The sequence below is a fragment of the Mytilus californianus genome, unplaced genomic scaffold (genome assembly GCF_021869535.1).
Source record: "Mytilus californianus isolate M0D057914Y unplaced genomic scaffold, xbMytCali1.0.p SCAF_5, whole genome shotgun sequence".
In the NCBI taxonomy this organism is placed as follows: Eukaryota; Metazoa; Mollusca; class Bivalvia; order Mytilida; family Mytilidae; genus Mytilus; species Mytilus californianus.
In genome coordinates this window covers 67,522,199-67,542,105 of record NW_026262701.1, presented here as the reverse complement: position 1 = coordinate 67,542,105, position 19,907 = coordinate 67,522,199, and the positions used below count along the sequence as shown (strand labels likewise).

Sequence of the window (19,907 nt, the reverse complement as noted above, 5' to 3'; positions counted from 1 at the left end):
AACAAACTAATGACTACTGAAGGGCAACATGTAGTATAGTTTTAAAAAAAAAGGTGTTTACACAATATGTCAATTTTTAAATCGTCACTAATTTATATAAAAATTGTGAATAAAGGAGTAGGTCCGGTAAGGGCCGATTTTGACCTCAAAATTCAGGTTCATCTGATGAAAGATTTTGGACACTTTTTAAACACTTAAGTGTCTACTTCAGTCGATTCAATTAGTTTATGTGAAAGATTTGAACTGATTTAGTCATTAAAGAGGCTCAAGTTCAAGCTTTAATATGAAAATCTATCAAATATGCCATAATATGTCACTTTTCAGATGGGTTTTGTCAAAAATGAAGGTGGCCGCATCCGTGTTCATTCTCAACTTTTATATATGTTATGTATTATCATCAAATACAACTTACATTTAAATATTAAGAATGAACACAAATGCGGCCACTTCCATTTCAGACGGAAACCGTCTCAAAATTAACCAAAATGCTAAAATTTTGAAGATTTCAGTAATTAAGCATAACTTAATGATGCTAGTACCCGATACATGTGCATTGTATTGTCAAAAACAGCCCATATTTACGTAACAGAAGTATTCTACTTTCCAATAAATAGCTATCGTTTACATTTTAACAATTTTGTAAAACTGCTATATTTTGGGGCCAAAAAGGGGTCTTACTGAGCATACTCCTTTAACAGAAACGATGAAAAACAATCTTACATCAAACTGCAATTCTCCAAAAAAATGTAACAATTTAGGAAAAAGCCTAAATATAAAAAAAATGTTAATTATTTAATACTTACCAACCTTTAACTGCATTACAGCGTATTTCCCCCTTTCTTTGCCCTACAAGAAACTTTCCTAGGAGCCGTGGATTGCGGAATATCGTCCGCATATTTCCAAAATGTTCACGTAAATTGATGACGTAATGTGTTAAAACAGTTATTCGCCAATCAAATCGGTGTATATGGTTTAATCTGCACGGCTCGGGATGACCCTTTTACCCGAACTCCTACGTCGGTTAATTAGGGTCACCCGAGCCGTGCAGAATAAATATATATATACCGACTTGCTTGGTGAATAACTATAACAAAAAAACAAGAATGTGTCCATAGTACACGGATGCCCCATCCGCACTATCAATTTCTATGTTCAGTGGACCGTGAAAATGGGATAAACACTCTAATTTGGCATTACAATTAGAAAGATCATATCATAGAGAACATGTGTACTAAGTTTCAAGTTGATTGGACTTCAACTTCATCAAAAACTACCTCGACCAAAAACTTTAACCTGAAGCGGGACAGACGGACGGACGAACGGACAGACGGACGGACGGACGAACGAACGAACGGACGCACATACCAGAAAACATAATGCCCATAAATGGGGCACACAAAAATATACATACACTAGTTGTTTAACTTAGTAAAGTGTTTTAATTACATGCAAAATTAGTCAAAGATTAATATGTATAAACTCACAAAACGCTAAATCTGTTCTGCAGTAACCAATAAAATTGTATTGATGAGAACAGAAACATTCCTTGATAGTATATAATTCGTAAAAGTTTCAGCTCAAAATTTCATACTAGTCCTCCATTTAGCCTTTTAAAAATACTAAAAAAGTATCTTAAAAAAGAGAATAAAGAAAGGAAATTAACTCTGAAAGCGATACCGTGAACTTTGATGTGACGTATATTTTATAAATCATCATGACTATAGGATAGTTCCACAATTGTTGGTGTTCGGGCTCAATGCAAAATAAACGTTCCTATTGCCTTTATCCTATATCCACACCCTCCAATGCTCATATACACATATTTTTATTAGTTCTGGATTTCTCAACACACAAATAAATCGGCAAGTGAATGTAAAAATCAAATAAAAAAAAATTCCAAAACATTTGACGGCATTTACAGTTGGATTTTCACAAACCATTTGTTGAAAGACGCAGAATTGTCTGAATATATAATTTTATTTGTTTATTTGGTCATAATTTTCTTTGGTAATTTATGTTTTTCTCCTGATGCAAATCAAAATTTTGGATAATATGTAAACTTTGTGTTATATCATCAGAAATTGATAATTAACGCTTCAAAATAAATATATTACCAAATAAACAAAAAAACATATGAGAGTTCTTCTTATATTGGTACCAATTTTGATTAAAATCTTACATGAAATAGTCCCTTAATATTTTTTATGAAAAAAACGTAAATTTTCATGATATATATAACAACAAATTGTAGGTCACAAATCCTTCTGACCATTAAATTTTACTGGCTTGACGGTTTTTGAAGTAACGTTCCTAAATGCTCTAAAACTTATCTTCCAAAATATACATGTATGTACTTCCAATAACTTCAATTTCAATGAGCATTTGAACTCAATTTCATACTTAATACAGGAGATTAACTCATAAAGTTACAATGTAGCGTCACTTTTGTATTTAGTTAAAGTTTTAATTTCATTTTTGAATCTTGGGGTAAATTTGACAAATGCACGTGTATGGTCGAGCTCGTACTAGACCGTACGAGTGTACTCATACGGTACGAGCATACGTTCGAGTATACTTATACGGTCCAAATACTCATATTGTCTGGAACATATATACAGGTAGCACTGTTGAAATAAAATCTTTTATACTTGTACTCATCATGATGATCAATGGTAATACACAATACAGAACCGCATCCGCGTATAATTTATTCAATTCATCTTTCATTCTGAAACAAATACATTTTCCTTTTTGAAAACAAAACAAACATGCAAACCAATGAGTGATGAAAATCTGCTGAGCACCACAAAATGCATGAATGTGTGGAATTCTTTATCATTATTTTGATTTCAAACAAGAACATTATGGTTCAAAGTCTATTTTTGAGATTTACGGACCGTTTTGGCTGCTGTGGAGCCTAACAGACACTGAATGGAAATCATTCTTATGTTTTATAGATATTTGCAAAGAAAATTTAAATGTCAAATATAGGCTCCAAATTATGTCAGTGTCTCCAGCATATACATAAAGAGAACGCTATGTTGGAGTTTCTTGTGGATGAACAAATGTTTACTAAAGAATAAAAAGAGCACCATAGCTAGATAACTTTTCAGAAATGTTGTCTGTTTGATTGATAGAAAATCGCAATACAAAGATCAAATTTATGGGGATCAAAAGCAGATACTATAATCTTTTCATTTATCAAAAATATAATTCAAGCTGATAAGAAATACTTTCCAAGAACAAAAGTCCATGCTTTTTATTAGATCTATATATACTATCGGGAGTAAAAAAAAGCGAATTGATCTTTTGATAATAAAAAAAAAATGTGTGGACTTTAACGATGCTTTTTTGTGGACTTTAGCGGAACTTGTTATTGTGGACTTTAACGGTGTTTTTTTGTGGACTTTAGCGGAGGTCATTTTGTGGACTTTAGCGGAAAGTTTGTGGACTTTAACGGCGTTGTGGACTTTAGCGGAAAATTGTTGTGGACTTTAGCGGTGTTGTGGACTTTAGAGGAATTGTGGACTTTAACGGTGCCACACGCGGGATTCCGTGCAAATCTTAAGATTTATTTTTTATTGTTATTAAATCTATTGTAAAACAATCGTTCATTATGTCACCTGAAAGACTTGTACATTTTTCCTTTATTTTTGACAATAAAACTTGTTCAGCATCCGAATGAGACCAGATGGGTCGACAACTCTTGCAACGCATAATTACTTGTCATAAGATTCCAAAGACATACATGTAAGCTTATGTGATGTGTCGTGTATATTATAAAAGTAAGATGTGGTATGATTGCCAATGAGACAACTAACTCTCCATCAGAGACCAAATGACATAGAAGTTAACAACTATAGGTCACCGTACGGACTTCAACAATGAACAAAACCTATACCGCAGAGTAAGCATGGAAATGACAAATGTAAAACAGTTAATTCAAACAAAAAAACTACTGGCCTGATGTACAAATTAATGAACGAAAAACAAATATGATATACAGCAACGAACGACAACTACTGAATTACAAGCTCCCGACTTGGCACAGAATGTGGCGGGGTTAAGCTAGTTTGCTGCCCCCCTCAACCTGGGACAGTGATGGAACAGTACAACATAATATTAGCCTATCTAATGTGTCATACGATGTCAAAGTTATACATATTAGCCAATGTGATTTGTCATACGATTTCAAAGGTATACAATTAAACCTATGTGCTGCGTCATACGATAGAAACGTTCTGAACATATGCCTTATGTATGTGTTATACGATTCAATTTTTTTTTCAACATTAATTTTTATTTGACTTTTAAAGGTGTTATGAAAAAAATCTGTTTTGGGTCTTTTAGCATTTGCTTTACCCTTGGTGTTCCAAAATGGAAGTCATAGTACACCGAGAGCGCGAAGGCACATTTCATAGAGGACATCGTTTCCAGAGTGTGTAAAATTTAAACCAGGAACATAACAAAATCGGTAATAATAGTAATAACTCAGTTCATTCCATTTGAATTATAGCATATCTACCTTCGGCCATTTTCCTGTTTCGTTTTGAAAATGTTTGATTTTAAAATAATGTCGTGTTCATGTACACCCATACATTATCCTTGTTTGTTACACTTTAAATGATTAACTAAGAAAATAAAACAAAGAAAAATAAAACAATTTATTATCACAGATTAATGTATCTGAATCACAATACTTGACAATAGCATACACAATATTAATTATTGCATTCAAATATCTTTAATATCAATCAGCGCAGTTTTACACAAATAAATTGAAGCATTCAGAAGTAACATATACACAAATAAAATATGCACTTAAAAGTATACTTTATTAATTAATTGATTACAGGAAATTGTCTCTCTATTATCCGTTTCATCGAAATTACAAAACCGCCATCCGGAGGACATCACTGGTACGTGTTACTGGGCACTTTAAAAATTACACCTTAAAATTTATAAAAAGTACACTTATAGTAACCAATTATATATTTCGGTTTTTGTTTTATTTTTAGAGCATGAAATTTGCGACTAATGAACAAATAATGTATACACATGATGATTATTTACACATCGTACATAGATCAATCCTATCTATTTGATCCATTTATCGTATATAAATGCCTATGGACCAAGATAAACTTTGATGCTATTTTTTTATTTATGAATAGGGAAATTTGAGAATCCATTCGAATATTTCCCAAATAATATATCGACCTCAGTCTCCTCTCTGTTCTAATAAATTTTTAGATTACCGCAATATCTATAATCTAGGAAATGGTCATCCACACTTTTATTTATGATTTTATTTAATCAAACATAGCGATTGTTCATTTTGTATTTAGTAGAATATTTCCTATAGTTTAAATAAATACATTAAAAAATTGGTATGTTAAACTTTTTTGCCTTATCGCCCTTTACATTTAGTTTAATAGTCTCTAAAAGGCAAAACACCATTTTAAAATGCTTACTTTTCGACCATTTACCCTCTGTGGTCTCGAAAAAATGTTGTCAACCGATTTGTTAAATGTTATATATCAAATGGAGCCAAACTATGGTTCATCCTTTCTTTGATTCAGATACCAGTAAACATAAATGCATGAAAAAAGTACACAACTTAAACAAACATTTCTTTAAGACACTGCCATTTTAGATAGAAGTTGTGAAAATATTTCCGGTGTCACTTCTTTGCTGTCTTTGTGACACTCTTGTACAACATGTGCTGCCTCAACTCTGCCCATTTCTCTCAACGCACCCGCTAACATTTCAACTGCAAGGTCTTTTTTGTCTTTTCTTGTTCGTTTCCAGTATAATAAGATTTTGTAGGTAACGTCTGCCATAGACAACCCATTGGAAATTGCATCGAAACCTATGCCAGTAATAGTACTGTCTGGAAGGTCAAGGTGAACGGCTAGGGTCAATCCTTCCGGGACGTATTTAGATAAATTGCGAAGACTCTTGCCTGTAATAGCCTTTGATTCTCTTTCAACTGAAATACATGAATGTATGTTTATATTTAACGTTATTTTTTAAATATGATTAGACGATGTTTAGTGAATTGATTGGTGGATAGTCGTTTTTATTAGGGATCGTGTTGCTTAATCATTAGCTTTCTGTGTTATGTTTGTCAATATTTTTTTTCTTTCGGCCATGGCGTATTTCGACTTATGTTTTTATAACAACCTTTGCATTTGCATATTTTTCGTATACATTGTGTACATAATTGTACAGGTTAACTTATTTCCCCCCTGTTTTTTTTTTATACAATTTAGCAGATTTGAAGCTTATGAACTGTACAAATGCGGACGGTTCAAAATTTCATACAAAAAGATAATAATAGAAATAATGATAATAAATAAGGTTTTTTATGGTAAAATATCAATCAACATACCGACCTTGCTACATGTACATATTTCTTTTCATTTAACTTTTATTTGCAAAGTGCATTGACATTTTTGAAATATATAAAAGAGGTATAAATTAAATTTGGAGATAAATAATCGACAGACAAAAAAGTTATTTAAATCTTCTACATGTATGTTAACTTATATCTAAAGAAAATTGACAAAACTGAATGAAAATATTAAATTGTGCCAATCTTAATATATGAGTTAGCAGTGACAAAAGCGACCATGATCATTGAAATGCACCACACAGATTTCCAAATTTGTTTTCTTTTGCTATCCTCACACTACTAGTATGTCAAGGTTATTTAAAATCTTGAAATTTATATAGACTTGTAATAAAAAATAAACAAATAATTTAAGATAATGCATAATACATCTACGCAATAATATACTTTTACATGCAATAACATGCACTTTTGTAAGTTGATATGTAATACAAGAATGAACGTAGTTAAACATTATGTCGTTGGGAGTATACAAAGCAAACTGTCTCAAATTTCAATTTATAATGTGTGTCGTGACTATAAACATGCGTAAGTGTCCTTATGTTGCAATATAAAATCATCTAAATAAAGGTTATATAACATATGTGATATATCAAATAAATGTTTTAAGCAAAACTTCTTTATACGGTTTTCATTGACGACGTCTGTCCTTTAACTTTGGTGCTTACATTTCAATTCGAAAAAGTGAAATAAAAAGGCATTCATTAAAGAAATAAAAGATTGAAAAACAATGCTAAAAAATATATAACACACATGCATATTTTATAACTGATATGAAGAGTAAGCTCCTAAATTAAAATTTCTCTGGCAGCTAATTTAACAATTTACCTAATCTCCGACCTACAAAAACGTTTTCAATTGTATAATTTAAAAAGATATGTAAACTTAATGTCTTTAGCAATGCTATTTCGACTACATTAATGTAAAATATAAACTTTATTGATGTTTGAAATGGCTAATTAATCTGTAATACATTGCTCTTTTCGCAAATACTTTGTGTCGGAGATTCTAGAATAGCGACAAAAAGTTTTTCTTCTTTAACAATGGACTAATATTGAAAACAGTATTAGAGTTGATTTAAATTCATGAAATCGATATCAATAAGAAAAAAAGTAGTAAAGATCGGTGTCGTTTCAGGTGTATCATGTCGTTATTGGCGCATACCCCACAGGTTCTTTTATGCACACTGAACACGTAAAATACCCTGCATAGGAAACACTACAGTCTTACGAACTGGGTATGTTGTATCTGTCATTAAGAAATGGGAGATCTTTTATTTTAAACTAATATTATAAAAGGATAAAGATAATAGAAGCCTAGTTCAGAAATATTTAAATAACGGATTCATTCGTCTTAAAATAAAAGAAAGCAAAGTTCTTACTGATTATCTGTGGTCGGCTTGTTCTCATCAATCGCTCCATAACACTAGGTGGTAGTGGTTTAAACTTTGGTGTAAAAGGTGTTGTAGGTTTATCAACTTTGATCTCGGGTGTCCTCAACAAATCTAAATTCGGTTTTTCTTTCTTTACTTCAGGTTCTTCTGGAATAATCTCCTCATGGAAGTATGCTTTTACCGTTTCCTCGTCGACTTCTATTCTTAACGCCATTGTTGAAGCCTCTCTGACTTTTTGATCATTTATACCGACTGGCGTCAGATTTATTGCACCTATAAGTGTTCGTTCCTCCGTAGTTTTGGGTTCTATAACAAATTTGCGTAAACTTTCCGGTAAATGTTTATAATATTGAAGGTCTTTGTTTTCCATATAGTCACTATCTAAATTGGCCTTGAGATCATCAGAAACATTAAATGTCCATTTCAGTCCATCAAATATTTCGAATTCTGCTGGTACATTTTGAGATTTGGTTTTGATAGGTGGCGGTCTTCGGAAGTGTTGTTTATTATCAACCGGTTCTTCCGGTTTGCTTATCTCCTTTTTAAAATGCCGAAAACCTTTTTCTTTCATTTCAGCAATTTTACTGTCTAATTTATTTTTAGGGAAACATTCCAGCACCAGAAACCATGTTTTTTCTTGGAAATTTATAAATGCCATAACCTCGCCCTTTTCCATTTCACATCGACCTTCCAGAATACTGACTGCCGCGGCCATTCTCTTCTTCCTGTCTGGTTTCGATTTAACTACACAAAATCTGAAAACAAATTTCAACTATTTAAGGACTATTTTTCAAATTTGGTTTTGCAAAAAAGCTTAAAGGCTTTATATCCGATTTTAATAAGCTGACATACATTTATCAAATTCAGTTAGCTTAATTCAGGTTAGTTATTCACGAAAATATGCAACTGATGTATTGGTATTGGAATGGATTTTATTATACAATGTAGATTACATTATTTTATTATACAATGTAGATTACATTATTTTATTATACAATGTAGATTACATTATTTTATTATCCCTTTCCCCATACCTTGTAAGATTTTTGACATCGCAAGTTACTGTGGTTCTTGTGAATCTGTATTTTGTATCTACCAATTCCCATCCAGATTCCAACTTCGCTAATACTGCTATATCAGAGTTGGCGCTTTCATTTTCAACCTCAACATTGGCGGGGAGTGGCAGTTTAACGCTAACTGCTCGTCTGAATGTACATTGAAAATTAGGAATTAAGTCGATTATTTCTGAAACATTTTCTAATTCTGAGGTTTCAAATGGATAGAACTCCTTTGCTAGTTTAACCTTCTCTTCGGTAATTGGAGTTATCTACAAATAAAAATAATAGAATCAAGTTATGGAATAACCGTTTCACAGATGATATCGGATATGTTCCTTATGTCGTAATTACAATCCACTTCCTTTTTCACCACGAATGTGACCTACCGAATTAGACTATTTACCGGATTTGTAATAACATGAGCAACAAGACGGGTGCCACATGTGGAGCAGGATCTGCTTACCCTTCCGGAGTACCTGAGATCACCCCCGGTTTTTGGTGGGATTCGTGTTGTTAGTCTTTTGTTTTCTATTATTTGTCTATTTGTCTTTTTATTTTTTAGCCATGGCGTTGTCAGTTTATTTTCGATCTATGAGTTTGACTGTCCCTCTGGTATCCTTCGCCCCTCTTTTATAGATCAAAAACAAGTCTGGGTTAACGTGTAGGGTATGACTACAGTTGATTATCTCACAAAAATGTCTAATTTGTCGATCTTTGTCTTTTTATGTGTTTAAGGAGGGGAGGGGTATTTCTATTTGGATTGTAATGTGAATTTTACCACGAAATAAAATATAAAAATGGAAATATGTGTTCTTTCAATTTTTCCTCCTTCTAAAGACTATTTTAATCAAGTGACAAGAACTGTTGAAAGGAGTAAGGGCAATAAGACCCAATTTGCACATTTTAAAGTTTCCACGATAACATGACTATAAAGTCAAAGTAGTTAAGAAAATAAAAACAAAGTTCACATATGAAAATTGATCTCAAAGTAACCATGTCAACACACCATGACGAATTCAGCATATTTTGAAGTATCTCTTGATTTTAAATTATATTTATCATTTTTTGAGTATATAACGGATTGGAAAAGTAAAGGCATACCAAATTAACAATTTTTATATTTGATGGGAATATATAAATAGCTATATGAAAGCTTTTCTCAAAGTCTAATTACATGTATCAATCGCACTTTCCACCTTCTGCAGATGAAACAATTGAAATTATTCGAGAGCCCTAACCAATTTCAGCTGTATTTGTACGTCTAGATCAATCTTCCTCTTAATTTACCAAAAACGGTTTTGCCCATTCATTATTAAAACAGCTAACATTTCAAAGTTTTCATCCTCAACAATTTTCGCAGCGAGGCCTGCAAATATAAAGATTTTATGTATGTACGTATGTGCATGTTCTCACCTGTATTGCACATTGGAAGTTTTTCTCTGCAGCTTTCTTTGGTACACGAACACTGATATATTTACTCATGTGTGCATTATATAAACATCCCTGGGTGGTAACTTCAAAAGTCTCCTTCTTTGGAGTGAAGGTGACCACAAATACACCCAGCCGGTCGATTTCCAGTTCTATGCACGGAGAAGAGGTATCCGACTGAAAAACAGATTTTTTTTTTATCAAAAAGCAGACAACACTGAATTAACAATCATTGTGTCATTTTACATCATGTTGAAAGAAAGAGAGGGGCAGAGAAAATCCATTGTATTTGTTGGATTGCAGTCTCATTGGTGTATACGCAACATTTCCTTTATTACCTTTTCAATATTTGTAAATGTGGTTTTAGGCATTCAAACCTTGACATCACCTTCAAAATTATTGTTTCTCAATGGAGGTTTTCAACTTTAGTACCAGATATGCAGGACTAAGCTGCAAAAGTTCCAGATTAGTCACTAGGCAAATCTTTGAACATAACTAGCCAATTTGTGTTTGGACAGTAACCGGTGAAGGTACTTGTTGATTCTCAGCAGACTAATTGACGTGTGAATCCGTGTCAACTCATATGAAACTATTCATGTAGCACAGTTCCGTTTGCGTAGGAAGTTTTCAAAGCAGCACAGAAAAATTTAATTCAAATTAACATTGTGCCAGTTTTACACTGCAAAATCAAAGAAGTGGAAGTTCTTGTTTCATATGGTTGTAAAAGCATTGTCTGCATCACGTTCTGTATGTAGTGGATTCAAGCTCTTTCTTTATAAACCAATCAAATAAATGATAAAATATTTACAAACAATAAAGATTTGCCTGGTAAATGTATAAATGTTTAATGTCATTTCAGATTTGTTTCAGTATAATTTTAGTATAATAACATTGCTCAAACCTTTATTTCAATATATTCTACTTGATTAAGAGCATAAAAGGAAATGTGTTGCTAAAAAATGTAAAATTATCGTAAAATTAAGTATGATATAAATAATTTGATTTTAATATTATATTATATACATTTGATATCTTAAAGATATTATTATAATGTAAAATAACTAATTATAGTACCTTGTGAAGAAAGCCAACATTGACCCATTCCTCCTCGTCTTTCCATTTCCCTTTTACGTTAATCTCGTTATGTTCGGAATCTATCTGATAATATGGTATCCTCACAATAACACTTTTCTTTAAAGGATGGATAGTCGAATTTAAGATAAATATTTCACTTGTAAGGTGCTCATAATATGGCAGGACAGGAGAATGCCGCCATCTCTGTGACGGTGGGGCTACTTGGCATGATATCGAATCCTTTTTACCAAACAATCCTTCTGGAACTGTAAGTTTAGCTCCTAGTGGAAGTCCAAAATTTCCTCCCTTCTTTCCAGGAGAGTAGCTCACTTTTAAGCTGTAAAATAAAACAAATATATTTTAGATTTAAAAAAAAATAAACATCATTGAAAACAATCTATGTTTTACTTTTCTTGCATTTTTCAACTGAAAAAATCTCAATCTAAAGCCGTAAACACGCGAAAAACAACAACCAGGGGAGGGGCTGCAAATACAATCCTTAACATGTTTCATGTTAAAATTTATGTTCTATAAACATCAACAGTCTCCAACCTTTACATACATAGCAGAAAGTCCCGTACCAGCGTGATTGTGAGATAATGTAAGTCTGTTGATACTAACAGATCATTATAATGCAAAAAAAATGCAGTTTTATTAATTAATCTAACATTCATCAGGTTTTTCCGATTGATTCTAAAATTTCTCGTGTATACAAAAGTACAAATGAACATTTATATTCCATTCAATGTTCCTAACTCGTTTTCATTTTTATGTGAAACCAAAAGCCATATACATTTCGCTAAAATATACTCCTCCAATGTTTTAAATACTTTTAACAAAAATATTACATATCTAATTATTAAAGATATTTCACTTACTGAGCATCGTCATCTAACAAATCCTTCTGTGTAGAATTAATTCCAACACTCCAGGAATTGGATACTTGCTTATTTTTCATATTGCTGTCTATTTCTGGTCTGTAATGAAAGAATGCATCATATATCTTTATATTTACAAAAGGATATTAAAATATATGTATGTAATACTATTATACCCATTAAATCGAATTGAAACATGGTTAACAAGACTAAGTTTAACCCCACAGTCTTTAATTGATAGTTATCCCCGTACAATGAGGGCATTCGGTTTATGACAAAATTTCAAATATTTTAAATTATAGTGTAATTAGCTATGTCAACTGTTAACATAAAATTATTCAATGTGACATAAAAAAACCTACAGGTACATAACTTTTCAAATATTTTAAATTATAAGTAAATCAGCTATGCCAACTTTATCTAATAATTATTTAATATGTAATAACAAAAACTCACAGATACATAATAGATCACAAAACAAGTGCACACACACACAACGAACCATTGTCAAGTGTTATATAAATATTGGTCAGTTTTGTATATAAAGTAAATCTCCGTTAATCTCATTTGTATGACATCATTTTGAAGCTTTGAAAATTAAATATTGATTTGGGCTTTAAATATTAATATGACGGTGGTCATAGCAATTCAACACAATACCAACCACTATAGGTCGGCTTTGCATTAACATTAGTCAGATGCAAATGTAATTCCAGAATTTGCATTTGTTTAAATATATTTCGTAATATTGTTTTGCCCTCCGCCGATTATTTGGATAGATACGTGACTGAGATCTCATTGGTGCGCCACACTTTTGTTCATGATATAATATTTTTATTGCTATTAAGCTCGTTTTTTTAATCTATTCATTTATTTCAGTTCAATAAGATTTCTAGTGTATCAAGTTTATATTTCTTCACGATATACAAATAACTATGGACCATTTAAATCCCGTGTTGACGAGTTTTTATTCAGAAAAGTTTGCAAGTTGTAACAACGTTATACATGCAATTATCAAACGTTTTATTTGCTATCAGTGCAAAATATAAATATTAATTAATCGGAGATATTGATACTGGAACCGAATGTTGTTTTTGCGTCGTATCACACCATCATTGATTGATCATTAATTACTTAAGGCTACATAGAGCCTCAACGTTTGTTCTGTTGTTCTGTATAAATAATTCTCATTTACCTCTTGGTTAAAAGGATTGCATAGAAATATGCTGATATCTTGGAAATTGGGTTCTAGTATGTTCCTACCTGTTATAGATTCTAAGAGTTTGATATATTGTATAGCGTCTTGGGTATGGTTGAAGGTCATATGTTCTTTTGTGTTTTATTTCATTTGGTTATTTACTTATTAACTGTGACACATTCAGTGTGTCTAAACCATATCAAGGTTAAAACTGAAGCTTATCGCACATGCATATATATAATAAACGAACTGAGAAAGTACAAACATTTTTATGTTCAGAGACGGACCAATATAATATATGCGACTAAAAATATTGCAATTTTTCACGACTTTTTCTGGACGAACATTTCGGCAACAAAAAACATTTGGAAGTGCTGTGCAACAATTAAAACTCCCCAAAATATTGTGACTGTTATCTTAAGCGTGCAAGATAAAACGGTTCCATTTAAACACCTCCACACCCATTAAAAGGAAGAAGCTTACGGTAAAGTTGTCTCCCATACTGGGGTGACAGTACCGGAAGTTTTGCATTCTGCTGCGTTATCATCTTCGTACATGTCATCCGTATGACGTATATCACCACCCTCTAAAGAAAACCCCCATTTTGAATGTTGTTTTTCAATTCTCATTGTTGGTGATTCCTGTAACAAAGCAAGTACACTTCGAGTTTACTAAAATTGTAACGAAGGTTTATTGGGCTCCTTTGTAGCTAGTAAGATTTTCACCCCAGGGAAAAGGAAATGTTCTATAGATTTGGAAACCCTTTTGTAGCCTCTTTTAAACCTTTTTACAACATACTTGTTTTTTTCCCTACAAAACAGAAACATTTTTTTGAATTTGGTGCGACTAATTTTTTATTGAAGCTTTAGAATAAGCCTTACAAGTACAACTTTGCAAGTGACAAATCGTAACACCCAAAAGCTCAAAGATGATCATTACGAAAAAACCCTTTAGAAATGAGGATCTTTGAAACAAAATCAATATGAAGACTTTCCTTTTGATATTTCAATAATTAAAAATATTCCTAGTTTGATGTAAAAAGTTATCCTATAACTTGTGATTTAAAGAATTTTGGTCAAGATAGACGTCTAAAATATTATTACACCAGTAAGGTGTTTATGGCCATCGTACATGTGTCAGGCTTGTTTAAATGGACTGCGAGTCAAAAGCTATCTACATGTTGCTTGATTTTTAAACCTTATTTGAACTTTTTATGCCCTCGGATTTTTTCAAAACATTAATTATAATAATGAAAACTCCATTAAATTCAATTTAAGGTCGTTAAATGTACTTAAAAACGGCAAGTCAACACAAAAGTTACTCGATTTAAATAGCTGTTGGGGAAATTATATACAATAATTATGGAATTAACTTAATTCGGTAATCTTACTATTTCTTTTCTAGTACAATATACCTCTGAATTAACGTAACTTGCGATCTTTTATTTGAATTTAAGGATATGTTAAACGAAGTCCTCTATATGCGTGTCGAATATACAATACCATCAATGTCAATTTTTTAAATAGATTGAAAGAATATATATGTGTTTATGACAACCTTTTATTAAGTAATTCAGCATTTTTAAACTATCATAGAAACTATATTGATTTGATCTAAGCTCTGAATGTCACAACTATATTAACTTATAATGCACCTACATAGAACGACGCGATCATAGTGAAATATCTATGTACAAAATGAATGCTGTAAATATACAGCTATTGTTGGCTTACAAACCAAACAGTTTGCTTCCCTGTGAATATTGGGAACGGACTTAAACAATAAATCAAAACACTTCGTTTTTGTAAAACGAATATAAATGATATATTTACTTCAACAAAAACAAACCATTCTATAAGAAAGCTGATTTTACATAGTTTCATATCAAATCGACATGTGAACATTTATGCTTTCCACTGGGAAATTCGTATTTATACCAATTGAGAATATATCTATTTTAGCATATGTCTATTTTCACAAACAAACCCTTTTAATATTAATTTGCAGAAAATGATAATATTTCATTGAAAAAAAATTCTTAAAATTTTGTGTCCAAGGATAAATGTATTGATTTGTGTATATTGTATCCAATTAAACAAGGAGACAGATTAACATAAGCACTTGTTGCTTATTTCTGAATCCTATTTGTGAATGTGAATATATATTGTAATTTGTATAATTCATAATAAAATATTGTTTACACTTAAATGCATGTATCATTTATAAAGAGTTATCAATTAATTACAATCCACGAAGAGTGTGTGATGGTAGATGCAAGACAGTAGTTTTATTAGGTTTGTTTATATATGTATGTAGTAAATTGATATTTTGCTACACAAAGCGGTTATGCCCAACCTACCATATGAGTTGGCATATTTATTTCTGGTGTGTGCGTCCGTTCGTCCCGCATCCGGTTAACGTTTTGGTTTGAGGTAATTTACCACGAAATTGTGGTTACAACAAATTGAACTTATTTATTCGTTTGTGGGACATGGTGTCCAATGACGCATACTCTTGTTTATCTTAATTTTGATTGGAAAACAACCTTGTTTGTGCATGCATCTTTATACTAAGAAACGAAAAAAGTTGCGACAACGGGTTCAGCCTGATGAGGCCTAAATCTACTTACCAACATTGTAGATACAACGTAGTCGAACCGTGTTATATCGTTCGGTTGAATGTTGGAAAAGGGCTCCTACATATAGGAAACGGAGGCGCTACAGTAAATCCTTTGGAAAAATCAGGATTTTTCTTACGGAATGAAACAGAACCCAGCTTAGATGAAGAAAAAAAATATTTTAGTGAATAAGTAGCGCCTAAAAGAATATTCTAAATTAATGTTTTCCAAATACATATAGTTTTAATGTTAATGATAAACCGCAATTCTATTATCTATCTGAATCGAAAAAACATAATGTAAAATTAGTTTGCATCAATCGGCTTCATCTGATTTTTTATCAAATGTAAATAGTGTACTAGTGTACATAAAAACTTACTTTCTATCTCGTTTCCTAGGTTTTCCAATTAAAGACATTATTTCCGTTCAAAATCTTATGTCAAAATGAACATTTATTCTGACGCACAATTTAGTTTTCACACAGAAACTCTTTAAACACTAATCTACATACAAATAGATTTGTTTGGTCCATATACATTAAAAGGAAAGCTTTTATTACATATAAATGGAATACACTAACGTCTACAAAGCAGGCATACCTTCATTCAATACGAATGAAAGACTGTATGCTTGATGACTGAAATAGCTTTATGTTATAAACTAGGTATTAAATATTTTGGTGAAGCGGGTGTTTTTTTCATAACATCAATATTGATAAATGATAATAATTATGGTTTTGATGCAGGTTTGAAATAAAAGACAATCAGTTTTATAGACTTTTAAAAAAATGTTTTGCATACGATTAAAAGGTAAATTAGAGTGAAACTTACTAAAGTTGCAGCTAGAACCGTTTTTCTCGATACAACTTTTGGTGAATGGAACACATCCAGAACTACATCTTCGTCCCGAATATGCATGAATCGTTTGCCACTGGGCGCTCAACGAACACGAAGAAAACTTTACCAAATATTAGGAAAACCAATAGTGAATAAATAGATTTCAGTATTATAAAAGACACCTTAAAGAGAAACCAATGCATTTAAACTTAACTCGAATTAGAATACTGACTCGAATATTTTAACTCGAGATAAAATGTCAATGTAATCTCCACCTAGTTTTACCCGAAATAACCTCAAACTTTTACTAGAACTCAGATTCTCTAACTTAATGGCTACACTCACGGAAATATCACTGGAGCAGCGACTCTTTTCACAAAAAATCTGAAGAGTAATAATACTCGTAAGTCATACACATTTCAGTATAACTTGCGATCAATTTTAGTCGTAAGACTTTTTGTGAAAAGAGTCGCTGTGGACGTTAATATAGAATAGAAATCATATTTCTTGAACATATTCTTGAGAGAAGTGCGGTACTTGTAAGTTAAAATAAAACAACATCGAAAGTAAGTGGATAGAACTGTGGACACATTACATCAAGATTAAAATATACTTTGGTAAAACAGAAATTGGTATGAAATAAAACACTTGATATTTAAAGGAATGACTACAATAATCTGAGAGAACAATCTTTAGACTCGTTTGGATGAAGTCTATCAGTGTCAACTGTAAGGGGGGTATTATTTTGCTTGAAATTAACAAGTGGAAAATATCAAATTATCATCGTATGTTAAAATTACTAATTCATGTAATTAAAAAACAAGTGGTATGGGTGTTAAATTTCAAATATGAAACCGAAGCCTAATTAAATTATCATAAGTTGTCAACTGAATTCTTTTCAAAATAGAACTTTGTTATTTATGAATTAAATGCTCCATTTATTCAGAATAGGCAGACGCAAGTACTTCCATTGTATTCTTAATAAGTGCATTATTTAAGTTGTGGTATAATAAACCTCATTGAAGAGTATAAATACACTACCGTTTTTACTCAATGGCTAGGGTAAAAAGTGTTACCCGTGGTCCATCACTCCGCGTAACAGTAGTCCGGACCAATAAAGTAAGAATGTATTAGGGGTTCAAAAACGAAACCAGTTCAGAAAAGAGGCGAAGGGAGCTAGTTCATGGTGAAAGCAAGAGTCTATTGGTGAATGAATGACTTGGAAAATCAAAGACTTAATGTCTATTTCTAATATTATTATGACTTGCTGTTGTCGGGTTGCTGTCTCGTTTGCGAATAGCCCTCACAAATTGGTATTTATTTTAACAGAGCATGATTCCTTTCTCACAGAAGTGGATGCTCTAATTTAATTACTTGACCTTTTCTTTAATGGATGAAACCCATTAAACATCTTTGGCAATATTTATTTTTCAACTCAGTAAATATTTTCATGGGAACATTTTCAGTGAATACCCCTATTTTCCATTTCGCATTAAGTATCTCGTTTTTATATTTTTATTGAAAAGAAGATCATTTTTCCATTTAAAATTCAATTAAACAAAAATACTTGTATAAGTGCATAAAATTGTAATGTCAATAATTTTAGAATGTTTAAACAATTACGTTAGTCTTTGAAGGTATTGTTTATCTATCATGATTCAATCACTTAAACTATAATAGCATAACAATTTGTTTCAATGTTGAACTTGAAGTACTTTAGTAATAAATTTCCGCAAGGCTCCTTTTACTATTTTAATAATATTTCCATTTTTTTTTATCTCATCAGCCATGACGAAAATAACAGTTAAACGCACACATGAATGTAGAATGTGCATTAATGACAAATCGAATAGTGAAACGATCTGAATGAAAAACACACAAAACTATGTATGTCACAAAATTAACTCAACCAAAAAAACAAAAAAAAAAAAAAAAAACGTTCCTCGATCTTTATCCATATGACACTGGATGTCGTCCCAATTTTTCTAATAATGTTTCGTTATCAACTTTCAAAAGGTTACAAACAACTTCTTGTATTGTTGTTTTTTATTAGATTAAAAGAACGAACAGTCGAAAACCTCGTTTCAGATTATTGCTTTGATGTTTCTACTGTATGTACCGCCTAATACCATTAAAGAGATCTTGTATTATTAGTTCTTTGAAAGCCTAGTTTAATTTTTCAGTCTTAAAATATATTCAATTAACATTATATACCGTATGTAACCTCAAATTGAAAAATACGAATACTGCAAATAACATTTTAAAACATAATTATAATAAATCTTGACGACCTTTGTGATGACAACACCGGATATTCCAAACTTACTACCAGCATATATCAAGAAAATCTCTCGTGACAAAATGCAAATGAGACAGTAAAGACATTGTCAGAAGCTATATATATATATATATATATATATATATATATATATATATATAAGTACGTCTGAACCAGTGACAACTCTACAACAGATTTATCCATCGGATCACCAGCAGTGATGGTGATACATGGCTGTGTACATTCTGTATATACAACTCGTCTAAACATCAGCCCAACAATGTTAGATCTGTAAATTTGCTTTCGCAAATTTGTTATATATATATATATATAAATAACCACTAGAACTTGATAAACACGTATTACTTCTTTTGTAAAACTCACGATTTTAATTTCACCGCATGACATTTTATTTTTTCGATGATAATTTTTCCTCAGCACTATCGCATATAGTGGAGAAAAAGACCAGACAATGCCAGGAAAAAAAAACGAGAAACAAAACACAAGAACACATCTAGAAATTTTGATGGCAGTGATCATATCCTGGGACATCGTTAAAAAAAACCTTTTTCAAGATGATAGGACTGAAATTTAAAAAAAAATTCACTTCAGACCAAACGTTAACTGAGATAGAAACATTAGCATAAAAGACAACATATATATCTTTTGTTTTTCTGTTACTGTTCAGACATATTTATAAATACTCAATAATGATTGATAGTCCTTTGAATT

General features: G+C 31.5%; 1 protein-coding gene and 1 long non-coding RNA gene across 8 annotated transcripts in view; both read right to left on the bottom strand.

Moving 5' to 3' along the window:
• The window catches only part of LOC127701394 (uncharacterized), a 203,940-nt gene that overhangs the window by 163,655 nt on the left and 20,378 nt on the right, over positions 1-19,907 (bottom strand). The gene's annotated exons all lie outside the window — the stretch shown is intronic.
• LOC127701278 (uncharacterized) overlaps positions 4,651-19,907 on the bottom strand; it is a 33,114-nt gene continuing 17,857 nt past the window's right edge. For 3 of the 7 annotated variants that reach the window (XM_052205127.1, XM_052205133.1, XM_052205131.1), the window contains exons 2-7: positions 12,247-12,345; positions 11,369-11,705; positions 10,280-10,471; positions 8,843-9,135; positions 7,797-8,563; positions 4,651-5,992 (exon numbers count right to left, since the gene is read on the bottom strand). In XM_052205127.1, the coding sequence (XP_052061087.1) occupies positions 5,637-5,992; positions 7,797-8,563; positions 8,843-9,135; positions 10,280-10,471; positions 11,369-11,705; positions 12,247-12,345 (2,044 nt within the window). In that variant the 3' untranslated portion in view covers positions 4,651-5,636. Of the gene's footprint in view, positions 5,993-7,796; positions 8,564-8,842; positions 9,136-10,279; positions 10,472-11,368; positions 11,706-12,246; positions 12,346-12,702; positions 12,910-13,927; positions 14,086-16,440; positions 16,551-19,907 lie in introns of those variants that run through there. The other 4 variants (XM_052205129.1, XM_052205128.1, XM_052205130.1 and 1 more) reach the window with 3 other exon arrangements.